The 27,192-nt window shown below is 38.5% G+C and overlaps 1 protein-coding gene across 7 annotated transcripts in view; it reads left to right on the top strand.

The window, feature by feature from the left end:
* The window catches only part of INPP4A (inositol polyphosphate-4-phosphatase type I A), a 1,931,511-nt gene that overhangs the window by 485,150 nt on the left and 1,419,169 nt on the right, over positions 1–27,192 (top strand). For 4 of the 7 annotated variants that reach the window (XM_044072185.1, XM_044072184.1, XM_044072182.1 and 1 more), the window contains exon 9: positions 25,405–25,422. The exons of 1 other annotated variant lie outside the window; for it this stretch is intronic. In XM_044072185.1, the coding sequence (XP_043928120.1) occupies positions 25,405–25,422 (18 nt within the window). The remainder of the gene's footprint in view (positions 1–25,404; positions 25,423–27,192) is intronic. 2 more of the 7 variants (XM_044072183.1, XM_044072180.1) reach the window with 1 other exon arrangement.

Below are 27,192 nucleotides of genomic sequence, written 5' to 3'. Positions count from 1 at the left end.
AAGGGGGCCCCCCCCGGGGGGGGAAAAAAAGGGGTTTTTTTTTTTCCCCCCAAATTTTTTTTTTTTTTTTAAAAAAAAATTTTCCCCGGGTTTCCCCCTTTTTTTTTTTTTGGCCCCTTTTTTTGGGTTTTTTCCCCCCCCCCCTTTTTTTTTTGGGGGTTTAAAAACCCCAAAAGGGAAAATTTTGGGGCCCCTTTTTTTGGGTTTAGGGAAAAACCCCAAAAAAAAAAAGGGGTTTCCCCAATTTGGGGGGTTTTTTTTAAAAAAATTTTAAAAAAATTTTTTTTTTGGGTTTTTTAGGAAAAAAAAAATTTTTTTTTTTTCCCAAAAAAAAAAAAGGGGGGGTTTTTTTTTTTTTTTTTAAAAAAAAAGGGGGGAAAATTTTTAAAAAACCCCCCCCAAAAAAGGGGGGCCCCTTTTTTTTTTGGGAAATTTTTTTTTTTTTCCCCCCTTTTTTTTCCCCCAAAAAAAAAAAAAGAATTTTCCCCCAAAAAAAAAAAAAAGGGTTTTTAAAAAATTTTTTTGGGGGAAAAAAATTTTTAAAAAGGAAAAAAAAAAAAAAAAATTTTAAAAAAAAATTTTTTTAAAAAAAATTTTGGTTTTTTGGGGGGGGTTTTTTTTTTTGGTTTTTTAAAAAAAAAATTTTTTTTTAAAAAAAAAATTTTTTTTTTTTTGGGAAAAAAAAAATTTTTATTTAAAAGGGGGGGAAAAAATCCCCAAAAAAAAAAAAATTTTTGGGGGGGAATAAAATTTTTTTTAAAAAAAACCCCAAAAATTTTTTTTTTAAAAAAAAAAAATTGGGTTTTTAAAAAATTTTAAAAAAATTTTTAAAAAATTTTTTTTTAAAAAGGGGGGGGGGTTTTAAAGGGGTTTTTAAAAAAAAGGGGGGGTTTTTTTGGGTTTTTCCGGGAAAAAAAAAGGGTTTTTGGGGGGGAAAAAAAATTTTTTTTGGAAATTTTTTAAAAAAAAAAATTTTTTTTTTTTAAATTTTTTTTTGGGGAGGAAAAACTTTTAAAAAAAAAGAGAAAAAAAAAAAAAATTTTTTTAAAAAATATTAAAAAAAAACCCCCAGTTTGGAAAAATTTTTTTTTGGAAAAAGGGGGTTTTTGGATTTGGGGGTTTTTTTTTTTTTGGGGGGTTTTTTTTTTAAAACCCAAAAAAAAAATTTTAAATTTTTTTTTAAAAAAAAATTTTTTTTAAAAAAATTTTTTTAAATTTATTTTTTAAAAAAAAAAATTTTTTTTAAAAAGATTTTTTAAAAATTAAATTTTTTTTGGGAAAATTTTAAAAAAAAAAAAGGGGGGGGGGGGGGGGGGGTTTTTTAAAATTTTTTTTTTTGGGGAAATTTTTTTTTTTTTTTTTGGAAAAATTTTTAAACTAAAAAAAAAGGTTTTTTTTTTAAAAAAAGGGGGGGGGGGGTTTTTTTTTTCTTAAAAAATTTTTTTTTTTTTGGTTTTTTAAAAAAAATTTTTTTTTTTTAAATTTTCCCCAAAATTTTTTTTTGGGGTTTTTTTTTTTTTCTTTTGGGGTTTTTTTAAAAAATTTTTTTAAAAATTTTTTTTTTGGGGAAAAAAAAAAATTTTTTCCCAAAAAAATTTTTTTTTTAATTTTTAAAAAAGGTTTTTTAAAAAAAAATTTAAATTTAAAAAAGGTTTTTTTTTAAAAAAAAATTTAATTTTTAAAAATTTTTTTAAAAAATTTTTTTCCCCCAAAAAAATTTTTTTACCAAAAAATTTTTAAAAAATTTTTTTTAAATTTTTTTTGGGAAAAAATTTTTAAAATTTTTAAAAATTTTTTTTTTTAAAAAGGGAAATTTTTTGGAAAATTTTTTTTTTTTTGGGTAAGGGGGAAAAAAAAAAAAATTTTTGGGGTTTTTTTTTAAGGGGAAAAAAAGGGGGTTTTTTTTTGGGTTTTTTTTTTTAAATTTTTTAAAAAAAAAAAGGGGGGCCCATTTTCAGCCCGGGGGGGCTTAAAAAAAAAAGTTTTTAAAAAAAAAGGGGGTTTTTTTTTTTGGGGGGGTTTTTTTAAAAAAAAAAGGGGGTTTTTTTTAATTTTAAAATTTTTTTTTTTTAAAAAAAAAAATTTAAATTTTTAAATTTTTTAAATTTTTTTAATTTTTTTTTTGGGGGGGGGAATTTGGGGGGGAAAAGGGTTTTTTAAAATGGAAAAAATTTTTTTTTGGGGGGTTTTTTTTTTTGGGGGGGTTTTTTAAAAAGGGGAAAAAAATTTTTTTTTTTGGGGGAAAAAAAAAAAAGGGGAACCCCTTTTCCCCCTTTTTTAAAAAAATTTTTTTTTTTGAGTTTTGGGCCCTTTAAATTTTTTTTTTGGGGGGGGTTTTTTGGGGGGGAAAAAAAAAAGGGGGGGGGGGGGGAAATTTTTAAAAATTTTTTGGGGGGAAAAAATTTTTTTTAAAAAAGGGGTTTTTTTTTTTCAAAATTTTTTTGGGTTTGGGGAAATTTTAATTTTATTTAAAAAATTTTTAAAGGGGTTTGTTGGGGGGGAAAAAAAAAAAAGGGGGGGGGGGGGGGGTTTAAAAAATTTTTTTTGGGTTTGGGTTTTTTTTTTTTAATTGGGGATTTGGGGGTTTTTTTTTTTTAAGGAAAATTTTTTTTAAAAAATTTTTTTTTTAAAAAAAAATTTTTTGGGGTTTTTTTTGGGTTTTTTTTAAAAATTTTTTTTTTTAAAATTTTGGGGGGGAAAAAAAATTTAAAAATTTTTTTTTTTTCGGAAAAAAATTTTCCCTTTTTAAAAAAGGGGGGGGGGGTTTTTTAAAGGTTTTTTTTGGGGCCCCCCCCTTTTTTTTTTTTCAAATTTTTATTGGGCCCCGGGGGGAAAAAAATTTTTTTTTTTGGGGGAAAAAAATTTTTTTAAAAAAAAAGGGGTTTTTTAAAAATTTTTTTTTCCCCTTTTTTTTAAAAAAAAGGGGGGGGGGTTTTGGGGTTTTTTGGGGAAAAATTTTTTTTCCCAAAAAATCCCAAAAGGGGGGGTTTTTTTAAAAATTTTTAAAAAATTTTTTTTTTAAAAAAGGGGGGGGTTTTTCTTTGGGTTGGGTTTTTTTTTTTTTAAAAAAATTTTTTTAAAAAAGGGTTGGGTTTTTTAAAATTTTTTTGGGTTTTTTGGGGGTTTTTTTTGTTGGGGCCCCTTTTTTTTTAAAAAATTAAAAAAAAAAGGGGAAAAAAACCGGGGTTTTTTTTAAAAAAAAAGGGGGGGGTTTTTTTTTTTTCCCCCTTTTTTTTGGGGGGGGGGGGGTTTTGGTTTTTTGGGGGGGGGTTAAAGGGAAAAAAATTTTGGGGGAAAAAAAGGTTTAAAATTTTTTCCCCAAATTTTGGGGGGGGGGGGGGGGTTTAAAATTTGGGGAAAAAAAGGGGGAAGGAAAAACCCCCTTTTTAAAAAAAGGGGGGGGGTTTTGGGGGGGTTTTTGGGGAAAAAAAGGGATTTTGGGCCCTTTTTTTTAAAAAAAAAAAATTTTTGGGTTTTTTTTAAAAAATTTTTATTTTTCCCAAAAATTTTTTTTTTTTTTTGGGGGAAAAAAAAAAATTTTAATGTTTTTTTTAATTTTTTTTTTTTTTTTTAACCCGGGGTAAAAAAATTTTTTTTTTTGGGCCCGGGGGGGGGAAAAATTTTTGGGGAAAAAAAAAGGGGGGTTTTTTTTTTAAAAAAAAAACCCCGGGGGGGGAAAAAAAAATTTTTTTTAAAAAGTTTAAATTTTCCCTTTTAAAAGGGGGCCCAAAATTTAAAGGGGGTTTCCCTTTTTTTTTAAAAAAAAATTTTTTTTTTTTTCCAAATTTTAAAATTTTTAAAAAAAAAGGGGGAAAAAAAAAAAATTTTTTTTGAAAACAAGGTTAAAACCAAGTTTAAAAAAATTTTAAAAAAAAGGGGGGGGAAAAAAATTTTTTGTTTTTAAAAAAAATTTTTCCCGGGGGGGAAAAAAAAAAATTTTTTTTCCCCCCAATTAAAAAGGAAGGTTTTTTTAAAAAAAAAATTTTTTTTTTAAAAAAAAAAAAAACCCAAAAAAAAGGGGGAACCCCCCCCGGGAAAAAAACATTCCCGGGGGGTTTTTTTTTTTTTTTTTTCCCCCCCGGGGGGGGGGAAAAAATTAAATTTTCCCGGAAACCCTTTTTTTTTTTTTTGGGGGAAAAATTCAGGGAAAAAAAATTTTTTGAAAGGGGGGGTTTTAATTAAACATTTTAATTTTCCCAAAATATTTTTGGCCCAAAATTTAAAAAAAATTTTTTTTTTTTTTTGGGGGGGGTTTATTTTTATGGGGGGGGAAAAATTTTTTTTTAAAAAAAAAGGGGGGAAAAAAAAAAAGGGGAAAAAAAGGGGTTTGGGCCCCGGGGGGGGCCCAAAAGGGGGGTTTTTAAAAATTTTTTTTTAAATTTAAAAATTTTTTAAAAAACCCCCCCTTTTTTTTTTTTTAAAAATTTTTTTTGGGTTTTGGCCCCCCAAAATTTGGGGAAAAAATTTTTTTAGGGGGGGGTTTTTTTTTAAAAAAAAAAACCCCCCCAAAAAAAAGGGAAAAAGGGGGAAAAAAGGGGGTTTAAAATTTTTTGGGGGGGGAAACCGGGGGTTTTTGGGGGGGAAAAAAAAAAGGGGGGGGGCCCCCCCCCCGGGGGGTTTTTTTAAAAAAAAGGGGGGGGGTTTTTTTTTTTTTAAAAAAAAAATTTTTTTTAAAAATCCCTTTTTTAAAAAATAATTTTAAAAAAAATTTTTTAAAAAATTTTTTTGGGGTTTTTAAAGAAAATTTTTTAAAAAAAACCCCAAAAAAAAAACCCTTTTAAATTTAAAGGGGTTTTAAAAAATTTTTTTGAATTAAAAAAAAAAAAAAATTTTTTTTTTTTTTTTAAAAAAAAACCAAATTTTTAAAAAAAAAAATTTTTTTTAAAATTTTTTTCCAAAAAGGGGGGGGAAAGGTTTGGCCCCCCAAAAAAAAAAAAAAAAGGAAGGAGGGAAAAAAAAAAAAAATTTTTTTCCCCCCCCTTTTAAAAAAAAAAATTTTTTTTTTCCAAAAAAAAAAAATTTTTTTTTTTTTTAAATTTTTTTTTTAAATGTGTTTTTTTCCCCCCCCTTTTTCCCCAAAAAGGAAAAGGGGGGAAAAAAAAAAAAAAGGGAAAAAACCCTTTTTTTTTTTTTTAAAAAAATTTTTTTTTAAAAAAAAAAAAAACCCCAAAAGGGGGCCCCAAAATTTTTTTAAAAAAAAAAAAATTTTTTTAAAACCCAAAAATTTTAAAAAGGGGGGGCCCCCCTAATAATTTGGAAAACCCCAAAATTGAAAAAAATTTCCCCTTTTTTTTAAATTTTTTAAACTAAACCCCCCAAAAATTTTTTTCCCAAAAATTTTTTTACCAAAACCCCCCGGGGGGGAAAAAAAACCCCAAAAAGTCCCCTTCCCCAAAAAAAATTTTAAAAAAAAAAACCCCAAAACCCCCCTTTTTTTTTTTTAAAATTTTTTTTAAAAAAATTGGCCCCAAAATTAATCTGCCGATTCCTTCATGCTCTTCGGTTGACCCCCTATTTGATTTTTCACAAAGACAGAGTATCTTTGAGAACTAATCCATCCTTTTACCTAAGGTTGCTTCAAAAACAATCTGAATCAATCTATTGATCTCCCTGTATTTTTCCCAACTATTCAGATAGAGCTGAACAAAAGCTACATTATCTTGATGTCCACCGTCAGCTTAGATATTATTTGGACAGAACAAAAAATTTAGAAAATCCGATCAACTTTTGTTTCCTATGCGGATAATAAAAAGGCCTTCCTGTTTCTAAAAGTGACTTTGTCCAGATGGCTTTCTTGGTCATCACTGAAATTTATACGATCAGGGGAAAACAGCTGTGCTCAAAACCTAAAAGCACATTCAACTAGGAGTTTAGCTACTTCTACAGCTTTTCAAGCTAGACTGCCTTTAGACACTATTTGTGCAGCTGCCACTTGGGCCCTCCTCACACTTTTGTTTCCCATTACAAATTGGACTTGGCCTCCAGGGACAGAGCCAGTTTTGGCTCTACAGTCCTCAAGAGTTTGTTCCATTGAGCCACCCAGGATAGAGGTGCTAGGGACGCGGTCCCATCAAGCAAGAATGAAGGCGAGATTGACAACTTAACATTAAGAGTTATGTACCTACCATAACGTTCCATGTTAGTTGTCTTCTCTCGCCTTCTTTCTTGCGACCCTCCCTCCTTCCCCCTGGCCTGGACAGACCTTGTATAGAAACTATAATGCTAAAGACCATTTAGACCTGGTCCTTTTTCCATTTGTAAGTTTCTTCTTCCTTTGGGAAGTATTGTTTATGCTTGGTGTTATTGCCCTTTTGTCAACAAACGAGATCTGGGTACTTCCTGCCTTGCATCATGGGATATGGGGCTGCCTCGAGCTGGTAAAAGGAGTTCTCGAGCTAAAGCAAGTGCCGAGTCGGAGCCGAGGGATCGGCTCCGAACCCATCAAGCAAGAAAGAAGGCGAGAGAAGACAACTAACATGGAACGTTATGGTAGGTACATAACTTCTTATTTTGTTATTTTAGAAATCCCAGAGCGTTAATCTATGCGGAACTTATGACGATTGAGTATGTATATGAGGATGGGGGAGGGAGGTAAGTATAACAGTGAAAATGAGTGGCTAGTATAACAGTGAAAATGAATGGCTAGGGGGTAATGAAGGGGTGTGGCTACGTAACTATAAGTGTAGGGGTACTGGGGGCGGTGGAATCGGGACAGGGTGGGCGGAGGCGAGCGCAGCAAGCGGGATAATCCAGTTCCCACGTTTGTTAAGGTCTAGGGAATACAAGGTAGGTAATTATAGCAACCTTGTGCTTTACAGCGGTAGCTGACACAGAAAGCAATAGTTAACAGTACTGCTCGGCTCACTATACCTATGAGTAATATATTTTATGGCTACTGTTTTATTTAAAGGGAGATAGTGGTTTACTGCCGTTGTTCCTAAACCCAGAACGCCAGAGTTCTAAGACAAAGGTTTATACTCGCTTCTAAGGTCATTAAAGGAGGAAATCCAGATTGTTTTATCGCATCTTTTTTGGATGCGTACCTTAGTTAGAGCGTTAGTTTGCTTTTGTAAGCCTGAAGAAGATGAAAATATCCTGTACTCTTTGTAGCGAGGGCAGCGTATGGCCAGAGCTTGGCTTGGTTAACAGTAAAGTTAATACGTGCCACTTGAGGGCGGGAAGTACACTTAGGTTTGGTCCACAGGTGGAAAGCAAACAAACAGAGGACAGCGCCTATGGGAGAGATACAAGAAAAGAATAACAATGTAGCAGTTTTCACTCTGTGTATAGTGGCAGTATACAAAACATTTAAGCAGGGTATTCTCCTTAGAATACAACTTATAGTATCAACAGTTTCAGAACTTTTTAGTTCTAAAATTTCTCAACAGAAATAAAAATTAAATGTGGGGATCCAATGAAACCAAGGCTAACCTCTCTACTACGAGAAACAATGGCTAAATTCCAAGCACCTCCAAACCCATTAAAAAACATAACATATGCTGAGCTACTTACAAAATCTCTATACAGCCATACTGAAGAAGAAAAATATTGGCCAAGTGTAGGCAGAAGAAAGCCATGCATACTAAAAGCCCCCAGACCAATCTAAACAGGCAGCTAAGAGAATTAATACTTCAAAGGATAAATTTGAAGAAAAAAATAGCTTCTCGGGTAATGAACAACCACAAAGCTTTCTACAGCTAGGTCTGTAACCTCAGTAGTAATATGCAACACAGTGCAGAACTTGCTGTGATTGACATTGCCAACCTTTTGGTTGACAGATTCTGCTTAAATTTCTACCCCCCCCCCCCCTGATAATCCAAAGGAAGTACTGCATACCACAATCCCCTCAAATGTTACCAGGGAACAGGCCATCAGTGCACTTTCTAAGGTCAAAAGCACTGCATCAGTGGGCCCCGATACCATTACAGGATAATTAATAAATATCATGAAACATGACGTCTCTGATCCACTTGAATCACTTTTCAACTGAAGCCTACAGTAGGTTTTGTGCCCAAGGAATGAAAGTTGGCTGCAGTCATTCCTCTGCACAAAGGAGGTCAAAATACTGATCTGGGTAACTTACAGGTCCATAGGTCTGAGCAGCCTCATATGTAAGGCCATGGAAAGAATCATCATGGACCTAATAAATGAGGATATAGGTAACCTGCAAGTGCTGGACTCATCAGAGTTCAGCTTTGTTAAAGGAAGGTCATGCCTATTAAATCTGATGGACTTTTTTGAGAGGCTCACCAAAGCACTGGAAAAGGCAAGACCATGCATATAGCTTACCTTGACCTGGTTGAGGCTTTTGATGCACACTACCCCATTCAGACATTATAGACAAACTCACTAATTTAGGTATAAAACCCTTTTATCATCTGCTGGATAGCCAACTGGCTCACTGGTAGAACCCAGGATGTCAAAATAGGTGAGGCCACCTCCACCAATAGGCAAAGTTACTAGCTGCGTCCCCCAGGGCTCAGCTGGGACCGGTCTTTTTTGGCATCCATGTCTCTGAAATGGAAGCAAATGCTGCAGGTTTATGGCTGACTAAGTTTGCAGTTGATTTGAGCTGGGGTTTATCATCAACTCCCCTGCAGACACTAGCATTCTTCAAGGTGGCCTTTCTCTGACTAACAAATGGTGCCAAAGCCATGATCTTAAAGTCAGTGCTTACAGCTGCATAATTGTACCCTTGGGGAAGTCAACCATCACGGCTAATTACCATGTTGATAATACACTCCTAAGAGTCAATCCAGGGGTCAGGGATCTGGGTACACACATAGACAGTAGCCTTACCTTTGACCACCACGTGGCCACAGTGGTGAGGAAATTCTTTTATGTTGTGCAATTTATAAGTAAGGGCGTAACATCTAGGTCGAAAGAGGTCATTATCCCACTGTACTCTGCCCTTGTCAGATCAGTCATAGAGTACAATGCTTCATTCGGTATATACCTAACCAAGCATATATAGCAACTAGAGCAACCTCCGCGGTTCCTTACAAAAACAAAGCAAGACATAACCAGTCTGCCTCATGGAGAGTGCCTTAAAGCCCTTTCCCTGTACTCAGTCTCCCATAGATTGCTAAGGGGGTGATCTGTGCCTGGCTTACAAGGCATCCACAATCCCCACACTTATTAAGCTCCTGCATATTCGTAAGTTAAACAGCACCAGAAATGCAAGGTCTAGGGACCTGAAATTTTGTCTGTGACTTAAACAGAACATACTAGAGAGACAGATATGTGTCCCAGAGAGGGCCACTCCTGTGGAAACTTGCTTCCCACCCATGCAAGGCTGAGTTTGTCTATTACCCAGTTTAAGTGCAACCTAGACCAGTGGATGGGGAATAGGAAATTTACACTGGGCCTGGCACCAACGCCTCTTATGGATAGCGGTAGCTTATAAATCTCTGACCCTCACTGTCCAATTTGGATACAGGATATTATCATTCTTTTGGGAAAACTTGGCTAGGTTTATTAAGGCCCCCTCAGTCATTAGCCTAGTTACAGTCTATGAATCTGTGTGCAGGTACCTGGAGATGAGCAAAACAAGGATATGTTGGAACACTTACACATTGCCTCATATCCGTGAGGGGCAAGGGTGCTAAACTAGGGGTGAATTTGCAGTTACCTATCAGTTCTTCCAAACTGTCTTTGAATAGAGTAAGGGAAGTGCGTTGCTTTATGCAGAATGGAAGATGATTCCATAGAAGTGGACTTTTCAGTGATACATACCTGTCCCTCTAACATATCTTACTTATGTTGCAGAAGAGATTGACATTCCTTGAGCAAATGTTTATGCCATCATTAAACTTGTGAAAGTATAGTGGGTCTGTCAGGATAGTGTATGTTGAGACTATATTTGAGGCAGAGGTTACTTCTCGGTGGCCTGTATGATATTGAGAAGAGGAAAAAGGCTTTGAGGGGGGTCTGCATAGTTTTCATGATTTAGGCTTGTTGCTTTTCTTAGTGAGGAAGCATTGTGGTTATTCTGGTTGTGACAGATATTTGGACAAGTACATACATAAAGTGGCATTATACTAAGTGATCGGCCTAATGAGTTCTTGGTACAGTGAAATTATTACATTCTTAGACCTGTAAGCAATACCTTTAGATATAATATGTGTGGTGAAAAAGGACTTCCTCATAATAACGGCTACATGGTGATCAAAGGACATTTCATTGTCTGACATTGGTTCCATGACCCCTGACTACAGGATTAATTTTCAAGGGTGTGTCATCAATGTAATAGTTATAAGAAAAGTAATGCTTTCCAAATTATGTGATTATATGTTTTGTGGTATTTAGTTTTAGTCCATAGTTTTGACTCCACCTGTTTGTTTGGGACAGGCAGTCTTGGAAGGTCTTGGTGTCCTCTTGGGAGTTTCATGGTGCCATGTTTGCAGTTGTCTGCAAACCTGGACAGCCACAAACCCTTAAGATTAGATTTAACCTCTGAGAAGTAAATGGCAAAGAAGAGTGGCCCAAGGACTGAACCGTATGGTACACTGCTAGTGACAGGTCTTTTGGAGGAGGTACAGCTGCCCACCCTTTTCCGCTGCATTCTGTTTGTGAGCCAGTTTGTTAGCCATCCAGTTGTGTAGGGATTTACATTTAGTTTTTTAATTTCTCCAAGTCTTTTGTGTTTCTAATACCATGACTGGAATGGACCCCATTCCTAAGTCAATGTATATTTAAAGCTCATGAAATTAGTATTGTTTCAGTCTTTGATGTTAGCCAGAATTGCTCTTCACAGCACCCGCAATGGGCCCAGTAATGACTCCTCCTATACAGTTTGTACGGAGTTGCATGTATTAGTAACATATCTAAGTACGATTGCAAATTTTTTTTTTTTTTAAGACCCATTGCTCATACTACTACTGAAACTGTCTGGGTATCCTTCTTCCACATTGCCCTCGTTTCTGCCTGCAAATCCTGGTACTTTAAGATTTTGTGACTGTCTGTACACAAAACACAGTAGTCACTGGGTGTAATGATTTCAGTAATCAAAGCTACTTTTGTCATCTTTTTCACGGACTACTATATCTGTTTTTCTTGTATCTATTTTTTGAACTGTTCGTAATGGATGATCCCATGTGATATAAACTTCATCATTTTCTGTGATGCTTTGTGGCTCATGTTTCCAGTGTTTTTCAGGTACGTCAATATTATACACAATCCCTAATGCAACAATCTTGCTACATTATTATGCCTTTTCAGTGTACAGTCCTTCTGCCATTAGTACATTACAACCAGCAACAAGATGTGCAACTGTTTCCAATTCTGGTTTACAAAACCTACATTTGTCTGTTTCTCCCACATGTTCAATGGACTTTGTTAACCAACGCGTACGTAGTCCACTATCTTGAGCCGCCAATATTAACCTTTCGTCTTTTGGTTTAAATTCACCTCTCCTTAACCATTCCTGCATTTGATCCTGATCAACATGAGGTTGTTCCAAGAGTTTCCTATACTTGCAACTGTATTTATGCATTTTACACATTTCTTGCCTTCTCATCTGATCCTTCACCATATATTCTTTCTTTTGTTTTTTGGCACATTCAGTGGCTACCCAAGTTTTATCTACTTCTGGTTTAATTTTCATTCCTACTTGATGGCAATATGCTTCTGCTAAACAAAGCAGGGAAGTCGTCTTAGACTTGTTCTCCTCATGTTTCAAAGCTTCCACTACATTTGGACAGGAAGAACAAATTGGTTTATAATGACTTTAATTTCTAGATGTCAGTGCTATTTTTTAGTATTAATTTAAGCCTTCTAGAATATTCCTTACTGAGTTTTATTTGCATTTGTTCATGTTTTATTGTTGGCCCTTCATCAGTCCCATATATTTATACACTCCCTCCTACTCAAGTTCTTTTATATCACATTCCTGTCCCAAACTGATATTTTCTTGGTGTTGCAGCTTTCCTGCTTTAAAGGTTGCTTTTGCATATTTATTAAAACCAAATGACATTCCTATATCATTTGAAAAAGTTTTGACTACTTTCAGTTGTGCTTTCAGTTCCTCATCTGATGAACTGTACGGTTTTAAATCATCTACAAAAAGAAGATGAGAAATCTTTACACTTTTGTTTTCTGGGAGCCAAATTATAGCCATGATCTAATCTGTTAAGTAGACAGCTTAATGGATTAAGGGCAAGACAAATGAGCAGCAGTGAAAGAGAGTCATCCTGGAATATCCCCCTTTGAATTTTTATCATTGGAATAGTAATGTGTCCTTTATCATGGCTTAACTGCAGAATGGTTTGCCACTGTTTCATGGACGCTGTAATCTAAGCGATCATTGTAGGGTGTAGCTTATACTTTTTTAAGTACTCTTTTATTCATGAATGTGGGATGCTGTCAAATGTTTTTTTTTATAGTTTATCCATGCCATACTTAGATTGTTCCCCTTTTTACAGTTCTCCATTATGACTTTAACATCAAGTGATCCTTTTCTTCCACATGACTTTCTTTTATTGCCCTTTTGTTTTGTCATAATTGAGTTTTCTTCTAAATGACTATAAACTCTGTTGGCATCAATTCCAGTGTGCAGTTTATATGTTGTCTGAAGGCAAGATATTGGTCTATAGTTTTTAGGACAGCTTGCAGGTTCGCTCTTAAGTAGGAGTATTGTTTTTTTCTGTTATTAGACAGGCTGGTGTCTGTTTAGAGTGTGCTTATAAATTGTTCTTACTCATGGCTAAATCTTCATGTAAAGATGTTAATACTTTTAACCAGAAGTTAGGTACTGCATCTGGGCCTGGAGTTTTCCTGTTAGAAGCTTTTCGTAACTTTGTTTCAGTCTCTCTGGCAGTTAATTCATCCCATTGCAAATCCAGTACATTTGAACTTCTTTTCTTTCTTTTACTTTTTCTGTTCATTTATCATCTTTATCTTCCACAGGATCTAACTTTAGCTCTGAGAGTTTATCATACTGCTTTGTGAAGACTAGATATGCAGTGTGCACTTCATTGCCCTCATCTATTGCTTCAGTAATGTTTTTTAAGAAGTTGACCAGTTTGTCTGGTCAAAAAAAAAATTGCACTTTATTCATCTGCTTTTACTGTATTTGTGATGTTCTTCATCTCACATTGCTGCAGTCCTTACACTTGGGTAGTCCGCTGTCCTCGGTCGGCCCGAATATCAAAGTATTAGGCTGACGTCCGTCAAGGCGCTTAAGACTGACATCAGGACGTCAGGGTACAAATGCGCTTGACCGACGTCATATCCTCAGTCTTTTTTGCCGCATGGTCCGATGCAGAAGCAGCGTTGCAAGTGCCGTTCGGCGTTCTGAAATTTTTCGAATTCGGAGTTTCAGACCGAGTCAAAGTTGGCTAAGTACCCCGTTGGGGAATATTTTAGTTTTTCTTGCCTCAGTGGTTTACGGATGTCAGAAAAAGTGAATAACTGTATTTCTTGTGGGAAGCAGATACCGCATAGAGATGAACATACTTTGTGTATTCCTTGTTTGGGGAATGAGCACGGCGTTGTTGAGTGTCGCTTTTGTGCTAGGTTTAATAAGCGCACTATTAGCGAAGGTTAGATTGTGCCAGGTTGGTCTTGAAGCGGTGCAATTACAATATGCCGTCGGATGCTCCGACACCGCTTCTTCGAAGAAGTGCAAAGACAAAGCAGCTAAACCCAGGCAAGAAGAGTCGTCCGTGCGGACGCCGGTTCTTTGGGCGTCAGTGGAACCGGTGGTTCCACGGAGGCTTCTCTGGAGTCCCAGGGGAGACTTTGTTATTGCAGGATGTGGCCTCTCAGGAGGCAGGTCAGGCTGAAGGGGCTTCTCAGGTTACTGTACTCCCCTCCCTTCCTAGGGTGGTTAGGCCCTCTCCTTCTGTTTCCAAGGCTTCTCCCAGAGGCAGGCCAGGTTTAGCTTCTGTTGGTGTCACTCCTAGTTCTTCAGGATCTGTGCCCAAGAAGCACATGCTCAAAATGGCAGAAGATTTAATTACTTTGATTAGAGGTTCTTTGCCCCTCCTGATAAGAGGCCTAGGGTGGAACCAGAGTTGGGGAGTTTTGAGCAGGTTTCGGATGTTTCAGAGTCTTGACTGAAGACTTGCAGGAGTATTCTCCTTATTCTGATTCTGATGTGGATGATTCTACTCCTTCTGCTTCTCCTCCAGAGGATTTTTCTTTTCAGAGACTCTTCATTCTATGAGGGAACATTTTAAGTGGGAAGGTCAGGACTTCTCTGATTCCAGGAAAAGGCTTAGGGAATTTTGCTTTTACCCCAGCATAGGCCTTTGGCTATTCCTCCTGTTCTGGATGTTGTGGAAGATGTGTTTGCAGAGGCTTCACTTAATCCTGATTCTTTGCCTCCTGCTCCTGTTAAACCGGACAGGTATTACAGGGTGCCTGAAGCTCATAAATATCTGTATAAGAGTCCTAGGCGGACCCAGAAACAGTTAGTCAGGGACCTAAGGGTGTCAAGGCCTCTGTGGTAAAAATCCGGTTCCTCCAGATAAAGAGGCCAGAGCTTTGGATAGATGGGGAAAGAAAGTCTATACTTCTTCCACCTTAGCTATGAGGGCTTTGAATTGCCAGTTTCACATGTTGAAATATCAAAACTATCTTCTTTCTCATTTGAAGTCTAAGGTAGATGCTCTGGCGGAAGGCATTGAGTGTAAAGAATTACAAGATTTGGTACATGTTTCTGAACAGGTGGGTAAGCATTCTTTACAATGTGGGTTTGATGCTGTACAGGCCTCGTCTAGGGTGGCTGCCACTGGGTCAGTTCTTCGCAGGCACGCCTGGCTGAGGGATCAGAACTTATCTGACCATGTTAAGACAAGGATTTTAGATGCTCCTTTACAGTCTGATGTATTGTTTGGTTCACCTGTGGAGGCAGTTTTAAAGAAAATGGAAGACAAGGCTAAGTCTATGCAGACTGTTAAAGATTTTTTGCAAGTTCAGCCTCCAGTTTAGTAGGAATTGGCCTGCTAAGGGGTGGGCGTACCCTTCTTATGATTCACAGTCTGGGGGAAGTTCTAGGCGTGGTAGGGGTGAGCTCAGGGCTCTTTCAGACCTAGAACAGGGAGTTCACCTGCACAGTCTTAGGGTGAGGGCAGGGGCCAGTCCTTTCGTAAACAGGCCCAATGACCTACCTTTTCAGCTGCCAGAGCCTTCTTGTCTGGCAGCACCTTTGGGAGGAAGGTTGGCACTCTTCAAAGAAAATTGGAGTTTAATTACCCAGGACAGATGGGTATTGGATATTATACACCAAGGTTACAGGTTTTATTTCCATACCTTGCCTCCTTTCAAAGGCATGCCAGGCGTTCCTCCTCAGCAAAGAATAGAGGCTCACAAACAAATTTCTCTGCTGCAAATAGGGGCCATACAGCTGGTCCCTCTGCCAGAAGTAGGCCTAGGATTTTATTCTCGCCTGTTCCTAGTACCAAAGAAGGGGAACACGTGGAGACCAATTTTGGATTTATCTATCCTCAACACTTATCTGGACATTCCCAAGTTCAAAATGTTGGCGTTACAACAGCTTTTACCTCTGCTGGGCAAAGATCACTGGATGGTGACTCTGGATCTCAAGGAAGCTTACCTTCATGTTCCTATCAGGCTAAGTTGCAGGAAGTATCTGCGTTTTCGAGCTGGGACTTCTCATTATCAGTTCTCTGCATTGCCCTTTGGCTTATCTACTGCACCCAGAGTGTTCACAAAGGTTCTGGCTCCAGTGATAGCTTTCTTCAGGCTAAAAGGAATACAAATCTATCCTTATTTGGACGATTGCCTGATTCTGGCCAAAGGAAGGGACGAGCTTCTTCATCATTTGCAATATGTGATAGCAGTGCTAAGATGCCTGGGGTATTCTGTGAGCGCAATAAAGTCCAGTCTAGTACCCTCTCAAGACATGTGCTTTCTGGGTGTGAGACTGAATACAGCATCCCAGATGGCCTTTTTGACCCCGGACAAACAAAAGAATCTTTCCCTTTACTTCCATCAATTGTCTCATCAGTCCAGGCTGACTGCAAGGACAGTCCTTCAAGCCTTGGGGTTCATGGCATCTTGTATTCTGGTGCTTCCCAATGCCAAACTGCATATGAGGAAGCTACAATGGTATCTCAAAAATGTATGGACACAGCACTGCCAAGATATGGACACTGTCATTCAGATAATACCTTGCATTCAAAAGGAATTTTTGTGGTGGGCTCAGGAATGTCACCTAAACAAGGGACTCTCTGTGACCCGGCCAGAGGCGAGTCAGATTCTAATGACAGATGCCTCAGACAAAGCTTGGGAAGCTCATCTAAATGGAAAGTGGATACAAGACACGTGGCCTGCCAGACTACAACATCTACATATCAACTTGAAGGAGATGTTAGCAGTCCAATTTGCATTAATAGCTTTCAAGGATTTACTTCTTCCAGGGCAGGTGTTGGTTCTAACAGACAACACAACTGTCATGTGGTACATCAACAAGCAAGGGGGAACACATTCTTATCCTCTATGCAGGCAAGCAATGATTTTGTGGGAGACTGCTCTCAGTTTACAGCTCAATCTTCAGGCAAGGTTTCTGCCGGAGCACAGAACTCCTTAGCAGATGTGTTGAGCAGGCAATTATGGATCCCCACGGTGGAAATTGGATCCTCATGTATTTCAGAAATTGACAGTGTCATGGGGAACTCCAGACATAGATCTGTTCGCTTCTCCACTAAACTACCAGCTGCCAAAGTTTTGCACAAAAAGGTTTCATCCCACAGCTTGGAAAGTGGATGCTCTTTCTTTCAATTGGAGCAATCTTCATGTGTATGCCTTTCCACCTCTGCCTCTCCTCCCAAAGGTACTCCTAAAGGTCAGACAGGACAAGCCAAAGATGATTCTAATAGCTCCAGATTGGCCTCGACAGCACTGGTACCCATTACTGAGAAGTCTGGTTCGGGTGCCTTCATGGCCTTTGCCTTCGATTCCACACCTGCTGTCTCAAGAGAACAGTCATTTACTCAATGTCAAACTTCACTCTCTTCACTTAACAGCCTGGCATATTCTGTTTTAAACCCTGGAGGGTCTCAGCTTCCGCAGCAAGTTTTGAATGTTATTTTGGAGACCAGAAGGCCTAGTACAAGGAAAGTATACGCAGATAAATGGAAGAGATTTTTATTTTGGAGTGCAGCAAAGGAATTTGATGTTGCTAAGCCTAATTTAAGTGTGGCTCTTCAATATCTTGCTGAGTTACTGGACAAAGGATTGTCCTTCTCTTCTATTAAGATTCATGCTGCAGCAATTTCTGCTCACTATGACTGTGATCCACCATTGTTTTCTCATCCTTTGTTTAAGCAATTCCTTAGAGGGGCAAAGAATATAAGACCCCACGTAGAGCTCCTACTCCTGCTTGGGATCTCAATTTTGTGTTGGAGAAACTCACTCTACAACCTTTTGAGCCTGCAGCTACTGCCGAGTTGAAATATTTATCATGGAAGACTGCTTTTTGTTGGCCATTACCTCTGCGAGAAGGGTTTCTGAATTACAGGCCCTTATGGCAGTTGAGCCTTTCTTAATTTTCCATAAGGATAGGGTATCTTTACGTACTAATCCTTCCTTTATGCCTAAGGTGGTTTCTAGTGTGGCTTTAAACCAAACTATTCATTTGCCTACTTTTTATGCAAACCCCCAAAATAAAGGGAAAAGATTTTGCACACCTTGGATATACACAGGCAGTTATGATATTATTTGAGCAGAACTAAAGGGTTCAGGCAGTCTCAGCAGTTGTTTGTTTCTTTTGCTTTGGGTTCTCAGGGCAAGCCTGTGTCAAAACAAACTATTTCTAAGTGGATTGGGTTTTGTATTGCTTTCTGTTATTCCCATCATGGTAAGGAGGTTCCAGCTGGGATTAGGCCTCATTCCACTAGAGCTACTGCCACTTCTACAGCTTTTTTAAGGGGGGTGGCAACTAAAGATATTTTGGAGGCAGCTACTTGGAGTTCAGTGCATACTTTCTCTAAGCATTACCACCTTCCACTTTACTCTAAATCTAGGGCTGGGTTTGCCACTGCTATTTTACAGGGCATTTTGGCAGCTCCTACTACTTTATAGTTTTGCCATCCTCCCTTACCTCTGCTTTGGGATTCTACCCAAGTGTAAGGACTGCAGCAATGTAAGATGAAGAACATAGTACAGTTTTGTACCTACCATAAATGTAGATGTTCCAAGATCCACATTGCTGCAGTCCAATTTACCCTCCCTCCTTCCCCTCTGTTGTTAGAGGCGGTTGTGTGGTTTGGGTTGTGAATATTGTGTATATTGTATATATTGTTCATATGATTAGTGCAAGGGTGGTTGGTTGTTTTTTTGTTGTCTTTTGGTTTTGACCTTTCTGTTTAGGGTCTTCTGACATCTGGGGCAAGAAAAGACTGAGGATATGACGTCGGTCATGCGCATTTGTACCCTGACGTCCTGATGTCAGTCTTAAGCGCCTTGACCGACGTCAGCCTAATACTTTGATATCCGAGGACAGCGGACTACCCAAGTGTAAGGACTGCAGCAATGTGGATCTTCGAACATCTACATTTATGGTAGGTACAAAACTGTACTTTTCTTCTTACTTTATTACTGGAGGCACTGACTACAACTCTGATCTTCCCTATATAACAATAAGTATCCTTTTCTGTGCTTTTAAACTGTTTTTTTTTGAGTGTATCTGCTTTATTTTCTGAAAAACAAAACAAAACAAAAAAAATGTGTACGTATACTTGTTTCCCCCCTTTCTAAGCTAGTATAGTCCAGTTTTCAGGTTAGTGCTGAAGTCAGGGCTGTGTTACAAATCTCTGTGTGTGCCCATACCTTACTTGGATAGAAGGAAGTTTCTCTGTTCACCTGTGAGAGAGGGGAGCTTTGAGCAGCCTATCTGTCCCTGGAGGAGTGGTTTCAGCCCAGAAATTAGTAGTTTATTGGCCATTTTGGGCTGATTTCTATCTCTTTCATTTCCGTGCTATAAATACCGTATTTGCCCGGTTTTGCTCGCCGGGCAGCACCGGTTAGCTAGGGTAAAACTATTCCCAGCTCCACAAAGTCTCCTCTTCAATTTTTCCCTTGGAACTAGACAAACTTTCAACTTAAGCACTCAAGCCATTCATTTCTCAGCCCGGCACTTGCTCAAAACTTATAGCAAGCACTTATAAACGCTAGCACTAGACCCTCCTGTACTGTGCAGAAGGACAAGGCTCTTTATTCGACCTTACCAGCCATCCAGTAAAACAGTTCACTTTACCTATTCAGGCATGTCCAAAGGGCAGTTTCAGGTGTTACTCTCCAGTCCAGTTGGTGAATCTGGGCATTTTGAGGCAATGTTACAACTGCCTCATGTACACAGACAACCCCCTCCTCCTACCACCAAACACTAATACATGCGAGAGATGCAGTTATACAGCCAAACTAGAGGCTGAACTCTCTCAACCTAAGACTGGATCAGACAGTCAAGAGGAGAAGGGAAATACTTGCATCACACCACCAGTCTTACATAGACCCATTAAACCAGCGCCGGCAAAAACGCACATAAATACATGAAAACATACTCAGAGGCTCTAAATAAAAATCTGCAAAATGAACAGAGACCTCCAAAGCAAACATCCAAGCAACCTCCACCCCCCAACACAAACCATGAAACACACACTTCACAAAACCAGTGTGCCATGCAATCTCAGCCCTTAAGGCAAAATAACATACCCAACATACTAGTAATAGGTGACTCTATAGTCAGGCACACTGATGTCCCACTCACTAGGCTGAATAAGGAGAAGGTTACTGTTAGTTGCCTTTCGGGTGCCAGGATCCACCATATAACACAAGCACTCAGGTCACTCCAGAACAAGTACAAATATGACTCTGTCATTGTCCATGTTGGTGTGAATGACCTGAGCCGTACCTCCCTGGACTACATGAAAAGAGACATGGAAGAGCTCTCTGATCACGTAGCCCAGGCCGGTATGACCCTGACCCTGAGTAGCATTCCGCCCTCACCAAGAATGATACCATGGTATAAAGAAAGAAATTCTCGATTTCAACAATTGGCTAAGTTGTGGTGTCATTCACAGGGGATCCAGTGTCTGTCCGCCTGGGATTACATGCTCGACAAGCCACGCTGCTTCGCTAGAGACTGCTTGCACCTGTCACCCTTAGGCTTTCGAATACTGGCCAAGGCTCTTGCCACCCCCATAGTGCCTTTTTTTTTAAGCAAGGCTCAAAAGACAAACCCACCACCGTAAATAGCACAAGTAACAAAAAACTGAGAGTAATGCTACTCCATGCCAGAAGTCTAAACCTTAAAATGCACGCACTCTGGGCACTCCTCAGTATGGAGAAAATCGATATATGTGCAGTAATAGAAACCTGGTTTAAGGCTCCAGAGAGCACCCCAGCACTACCAGGCTACAACTCATACCATACATTTCAGCCACAAAACCCAAACCGAAATACAAAAGGCGGGGGCGAATTCATATTCATCAAGGATACCCACACCTCGAGGTTAGTGGCACAGCACGATGTTTCAGAGATCATCCCCGTGCAGCTAACAATGGGCAAAACTGCAATTCAAATTTTAGCTTGCTACAGATCTCCCACCATGTCCCAGGACCCCCATTCCGTGTTTCTGGAAACACTGGGAAACATAAAGGTCATACAAACACCCTAATATTGGGCGATTTCAATTACCCAAACATTAACTGGGAGAACTACTCAAGTACTAACTCCCTTGCCCAACTTTTCCTAGAATTTATAAACTCAAAACGCCCTAGTTCAACTGGTCAACACTCCTACCAGAGGTGACAATATATTGGACCTGATCATCACGAACATGGGCGACTGGTGTTCCACACCAGAGGTCAACCCCTTGCTGGTTAGATCTGATCATAAACAAATCACTTTGGATATCCATATCCCACCCCCACCCCCGGACAAGAAAACCACCATGAAAAACGTTTCAGAAGCAAACTTCACGTTACTTAAGACCGAGGTGGAAAGTTTCAAAGCCCCCATGCTGAAGGATAGCACTGTCCGAGCTGCAAAATCCTTTACTAATGCATTCTATGGGCAGCTACAAGAATGCATGCATCGTGCCATCCCAAACAAAACCAAGACTCACTCCTCCAAGAAAGGGAAACCAGTCTGGTGGTCTCCTGCCATAAACAAGCTATACAATAGAAGGAGGAAACTAGTACAGAAAAGAGTAAAATCCCAAGAAGGGAAGACATCCCTGATCAGTATCAGCAAGAAACTACGCTCCCTCATAAAATCATCCAAGGCGAGCTTTGAAAGAAAAATTGCCAAGGACTCCAAAGATAACCACAAGGCATTCTTTAGCTATGACAAGAATCTAAGTGGCAATGCTCATATCTGCTCGGCGTTAGTGCAGAATGGCACAAAATACACTGAACCGACCGATATCGCCAACATCCTGGCAGACAGGTTCAGCGCAAACTTTACCCCCCAAAGGGCCCATAACCGTACCAGAAGAATGTAGAGTCCCTGAAATCAGACACTCAGGTTAAAACAGCGCTCTCCAAAGCCAAAAACACAGCATCAATGGGACCAGACGGTGTCCCAGGCTGAGTCCTACACAAGCTCAAAGACAAACTAACCCCTCACCTAAACACACTGTTCAAACTCAGCCACTCCACAGGCTACATACCCATAGAGTGGCGCACAGCAACGCTTATTCCACTCCACAAAGGTGGAGCCACAGCAGACCCAGGGAACTATCGCCCTATAAGCCTGACTAGCTTGGTCTGCAAGGCTATGGAGCGCATCATCATGGAACTCATTAACAGAGACATTGGGAACCTCCAAACACTGGATCCTACCCAGTTTGGATCATGCCTCCTAAACCTGGTGGACTTCTTTGAGACAGTTATCAAGGCTGTAGACGAGGGAAAGGTGGTACACACAGCCTACCTAGACCTCGCTAAGGCCTTTGACACCATTCCCCATTCTGGTATTATAGGCAAGCTCACCAGCCTGAACATAAACCCCTACATCACAAGATGGGTTGCCAACTGGCTCACAGACAGAACCGACATGGTGAGAGTTGCGGGAGCTAGGTCTGACTCTAAACCGGTTACAAGTGGCATTCCCCAGGGCGCAGTCCTAGAACCCCCTCCTGTTTGGCATATACTTCTCAGAGGTACAGCAAGCACAGGACGACTATGGCTGACCAAGTTCATAGGCGACTGCAAACTAGGGGCTATAATTGATGCTCTGGCTGACACAGACATCCTCCAAATTGATGCTCTGGCTGACACAGACATCCTCCAAAAGGGTCTCACTGAGACGGATACCTGGTGTCAAAATCATGGCCTCAAGCTAAAATGCCAAAAAGTGCATAGTCATCCCCTTTGGAAAAAACAAAGTACCCACAAACTACCACATAGGTGATAGTCCCCTAAATACGGAAGAAGTAATAAGGGATCTGGGGATCCAAGTATATAGTGATCTCACCTTTGATAATCACATTGCCATAGTGGTTAGAAAATCATTCTACGTGGCCCACCTAATCACAAAAGGGTTCGCATCCAGATCAAAAGAGGTCATTGTGCCCCTCTACTCATCACTCATCAGACCCATCATAGAGCACAACGCCCCATTTGGGATGTACCTTACAAGACACCTGCAACAGCTGGAAAGACCACAGAAGTACCTCACCAAGAGGATCACTGGCCTCAAACAGATGCCCTATGCAGCTCGACTGAAGAAACTCCAGTTGTACTCGGGTGCATACTATGTACTCAGTGGTGATCTCTGCCTGACATACAAGGCCATGTCCAACCCAGAATTGGTTGATATGCTCCACCTAAAGAAAACCTTATCCCCTCGAGCCACACGCTCTAGGGATCTAAACCTCACCACAGCAATAAATAGGTCGTGCTGGAGGGATAGATTCCTGTCCCAGAGACTTCCCATGCTTTGGAACAAGATCCCAATCTACATTAGGCAGAGCTCCTTGCTAACACTCTTCAAAAGAAACCTCGACGAGTGACTGGGAAACAGAAAGTTTACCTCGGGGATCACTTCAGTGGCTCTGCTGGACAGAGGCACAGGGAACTAATCTAAGGGGGCGGTGAAAGCCAACACATTCTGACTAGGCTTATAAATGCCTTCGGGCAGATAGCCTAGTACCCACCTATGAACCTAAGTAGGCAGGATCTGCCCTTGCCAAACTGTAGGAGTCTACACTGGAGTCTGTAGGATAGCTCTGTCCTTATTTATTAATTCCATAATGATATTTTTCTTAAACCCTACAGATAAATCTGGACAGGTTTGTGAGCCTGCAAGGTCTGGGGTCAACAAAACTTTCCCTTTTGTACAAGGGGATGACTGATGTTGTCCTCCATTCATCACATTCAACGCCTGTTCTGAGACTGATATTAAACACCCTGTATAGGGAGCATCTGTCATGTTTCAGGCTGATCAGTAGGCAGCCTAGTATGTTGTCTGGACCCATATGTGACAGATACAGTCTTACCATATCAGTAGCTCTATGAGAAGCCCCCCCCCCCGATAGCAAATTCTGTTTTACCATCCATCTGCTTGTTGATGCTGTTTCCATCTAGGCTCAAACCTGGGGGTTCTTGCAAGATAAGAAAGTGTATTTTTGAAAATTATTTGTAAGTAGTATAGACAAACTGCTAGCCTCAGTGATTGGGAGCACTTTTGAAGTCAGTGTTATGATGTTATGGTATGCACCAACACTGGGCTTCTGCCCTCCTGAGAGTGGGGTCTTTTGAAAAAAGTTGCAAAATGATACTTGATAGAAAGTATATAAATCCAACCACAAGACTCATCAAAGAGTGTCTTCTCATAGGTCAACTGATACAGTAAGAATGTGTCTTTTTTTGGGGTCTTAGTAGAGTTAATGCTATCAGTATAAACAAATTAGGATTTAAAGAATTGGAAATTCTCAGAATTAACATATTTAGCAGCGTTAACAAAAATCAGAGTCCTCAACAAGATTAACAGGTATTATTCTAGGGGCCCACCACAGGGTCTGTAAGCTAGCTTAACAACATTGTTTCCCAACAAAATTAGTTGTGCATTTTATTGTTCATTGTTGTTGGAGTGCTAATAACACTTGTTTTTTTTCTGCATAAATCTTGACATCTGGCCTGACTTCCTGAGCTTTTCACTTTTGTCCATCCAGGCTGGGTGGATGCCCTTCTGCCTGTATTTCATCACATCTTTGGTAGGAATGTCCACTGGTGTCTTTAAACTTTGTTTGCCACATTCTGAGAAGATTTGTATGTCTGTAGGAGTTAACCGAAATTGACCCCCAGAAAAGTAGTCAAAATGACGTTTTGTTAAAATAGTAGGTGCTTTCATCTCATGGACGTATATGTCAAGACTTCACCAGACTGCAGATTTATAATACACATACTAATCTATTTAAATAAAAAACATATTGTCAGACTTTGCACAATCAATAGAAGTATTAAACACATGCAATAATTAATCAGTAGGGATGTCTTACCTAAGCCGTCTTTTTTTTTTTTTTTTTGATACTCAATTAAAATTCAGGGCATCATTAAATCCTGGTTCCTCCAGAGCATTCAACGTCACCTGCCATTTAAATTCCTTAAATTCCAGAAAGTCACCGTCACCTTCTGTAATGTCCTTCTCTTGATAGTAAGATAAAACATAAACTTTTTATATTTAGTAAACGTCTGAGTGTGTTTAAACAAAGCATTCAAAGAATCTGCTGTAGAAATGGCATAAACATGTTCATAAATCCTAACCCATAATTTGCAGGTAGTTTTGACCATATGAAAACCCTAACAGTTACTGCACAAGGCAGGTATTACATGTAAAAATGTCAGGGGATCCTAAATAGTTCTGTGTTGCTGAAATATAACAGTTTGGGCCATTAGCAATAACCCTACATTGCGCACAGCCCCGGCAGGTATTTGTGAGTAGTGTAGATTCAAATCTTCCTTGTTATTTTTTGATTTGCAGGAAGGTGCTCTCTTGTGCCCAGGGAATAAACTGCTGGATTCAGTGAAATTGTTCTCTGTAAGCTAACATATTTATATTGTTCATTCTCAAAGTCTTTCTTCTTTTGTGTTTCAAGTAGCTTTTATTTTTATGTTGTCAGTTGCATCTAGAATGGTTATTTAGGTAAGTAGGAGTTCTAAATATAGGGGGGGGGGAATGAATGCTTTTGTTTTTCATCTTGCATTTTGACTATCTCTGCTTTTAATTTGTTTTTCAAAAAACAGTGGTGCTTTTATTTGTGTACATTATATTTGCAGCTATAGTAATATGTTGCCAATTCAACAGTTTATAAATTTGGTATAGCAAATTGTAAATGTTTGAGTATGCATAATTTTTAATCTGTATAGTCATTTGTTTCATTTGCCTTTTTATTTTATTTAATATGTATATGTTTGTTTTGTTTTGCTTTCTTAGCAGTTTTGAGGAGGGTTGGTGAGTTTTCAGCTGATGAATTTACTGAGAGTGTTTTTGAATGAATAAATACATTTGAAAACATGCTGCCACCTGTTTGTCTACATAAAATTTTCTTTCATCCATCTCTTTGGAAACCTTAATCCCTTATGTTGTACATCTGACCCAGTCATCTGACTATTGATGTTCCATAAAAGTGTTTGTCTGTAATGTAGGACTTAACTTGCTTGACATCATTCTGCAATATCCATTTTTAAAATGGGCAGTTCTTTATTGATACAGATAAACTTTCCTTAAAAGTTGGCTTAATTTGAGCACAAGCTGTAAAGTAATACATTTGTGTCATTTAACTAAATATATTGCTTAGACTAAATCTGATTGTAGCCCAACAATCTTATTTACTACTGATGGCATTTTGGATTGTTTTTAGCATTCTGTCCATTTTGGAAATATTGCAGCTTGAACAACTTTGTACTATTGACTGTGCTGAACTTTAACCTGTGATGTTTCCTGTGCCATTGGTGTTTACATTTATTATACTGTGCTGTGTGTCTCCTGAAAATTTTTATTTTGTGAATCCTACAGTAGAGTTAGTGCATGATGATAGTAACAGTATTTGTTTGCTTAATGTGCATGCTTGGGGTTTGTAGTACATTCTAGAATTATCAAACTTAACATCTTATGCATCCACAACAGGAAAGGGTGCAGGATATGTAATACTGATAGTAACTCATCCATTCAGTTGTCAGTGTAATCATTTATCTTCTGGGTTACAGGCCCTTTAAAAAGGGGTCTTCAGATAACATTTTTCAGATCAGTAGATAAGCTCTGTGATTGGCGGACTGAGTTGTCAATCACTGTCAATTTCACATAGAGTGAGAGAAATATGCATCCTCTGGAGTTATATACCAAGTTTTCAAAGCTGAGTGACCTGGTTGATCTTGTCCTTTGAGCTCCTCTTCCAAACTTTCCAAGGAAAAACCTTTTCACAGCCAGTGACTTTACTTGTAGTTAATGAGGATTAAATATTTCATTCGATACTAAAAATGGTTGAATTTATGAAACAGCACTTTAAGGAAGCAGTACCTTGGTATGACATTTTTTGTGTATAGAATAAAGTCAGATAATCTGTAATTTAACCTATGAGTTTTCTCTATTTAAAAAATGCAAATTGCAGTCTTGCTGTGTGTTTGTTTCCTGATCAGTAATATAATTTTTAGCTTTACAGCTTCCAGTTTCTTTCTCTTCCTTTTTGTACTTTGTCAGTGACACTGTAAAGGGAACATAAGATCTGATGTTGTCAATCTTCATTCATTCGTAACGAATGGGACTCTGTTCTGATGCCTCGTAACCGGTTTAGCCATTATACAGCTCGAGGCAATCAAAAAAAAAACTCTTGAGCTAAGACTCTACCCATAATGCCTTACCTCCATTACCCCAGATTTCATTTGCTGGTCTGATAAGACACGTCAGCCGATACTCTCCTGCTAAGTGCTTTAATTTGTACTATTTTTCCTGTTTTATATATATATATATATATATATATATATATATATAATTTGTACTATTTTTCCTGTTTATATATATATATATATATATATATATATATATATATATATATATATATATACCTTCATTTTATTGAGCACTTTATTTGCTCCTCTGTTGTATTATATAGTGTGGTGTGTTTGTGTCTAAATCATCTCTACTCTTGTTACCTTTGGTAGTTTTATTACCATCGTTGGTACTTTTTTCTCCCCCTTCTTTTCTTTTACCTCTTGGTAGTCTCTT

Source organism: Protopterus annectens, chromosome 5.part0 (genome assembly GCF_019279795.1).
Source record: "Protopterus annectens isolate FY-2018-M chromosome 5.part0, PAN1.0, whole genome shotgun sequence".
NCBI classification, from domain to species: Eukaryota; Metazoa; Chordata; order Ceratodontiformes; family Protopteridae; genus Protopterus; species Protopterus annectens.
This window is presented reverse-complemented; position numbering and strand designations above follow the sequence as displayed.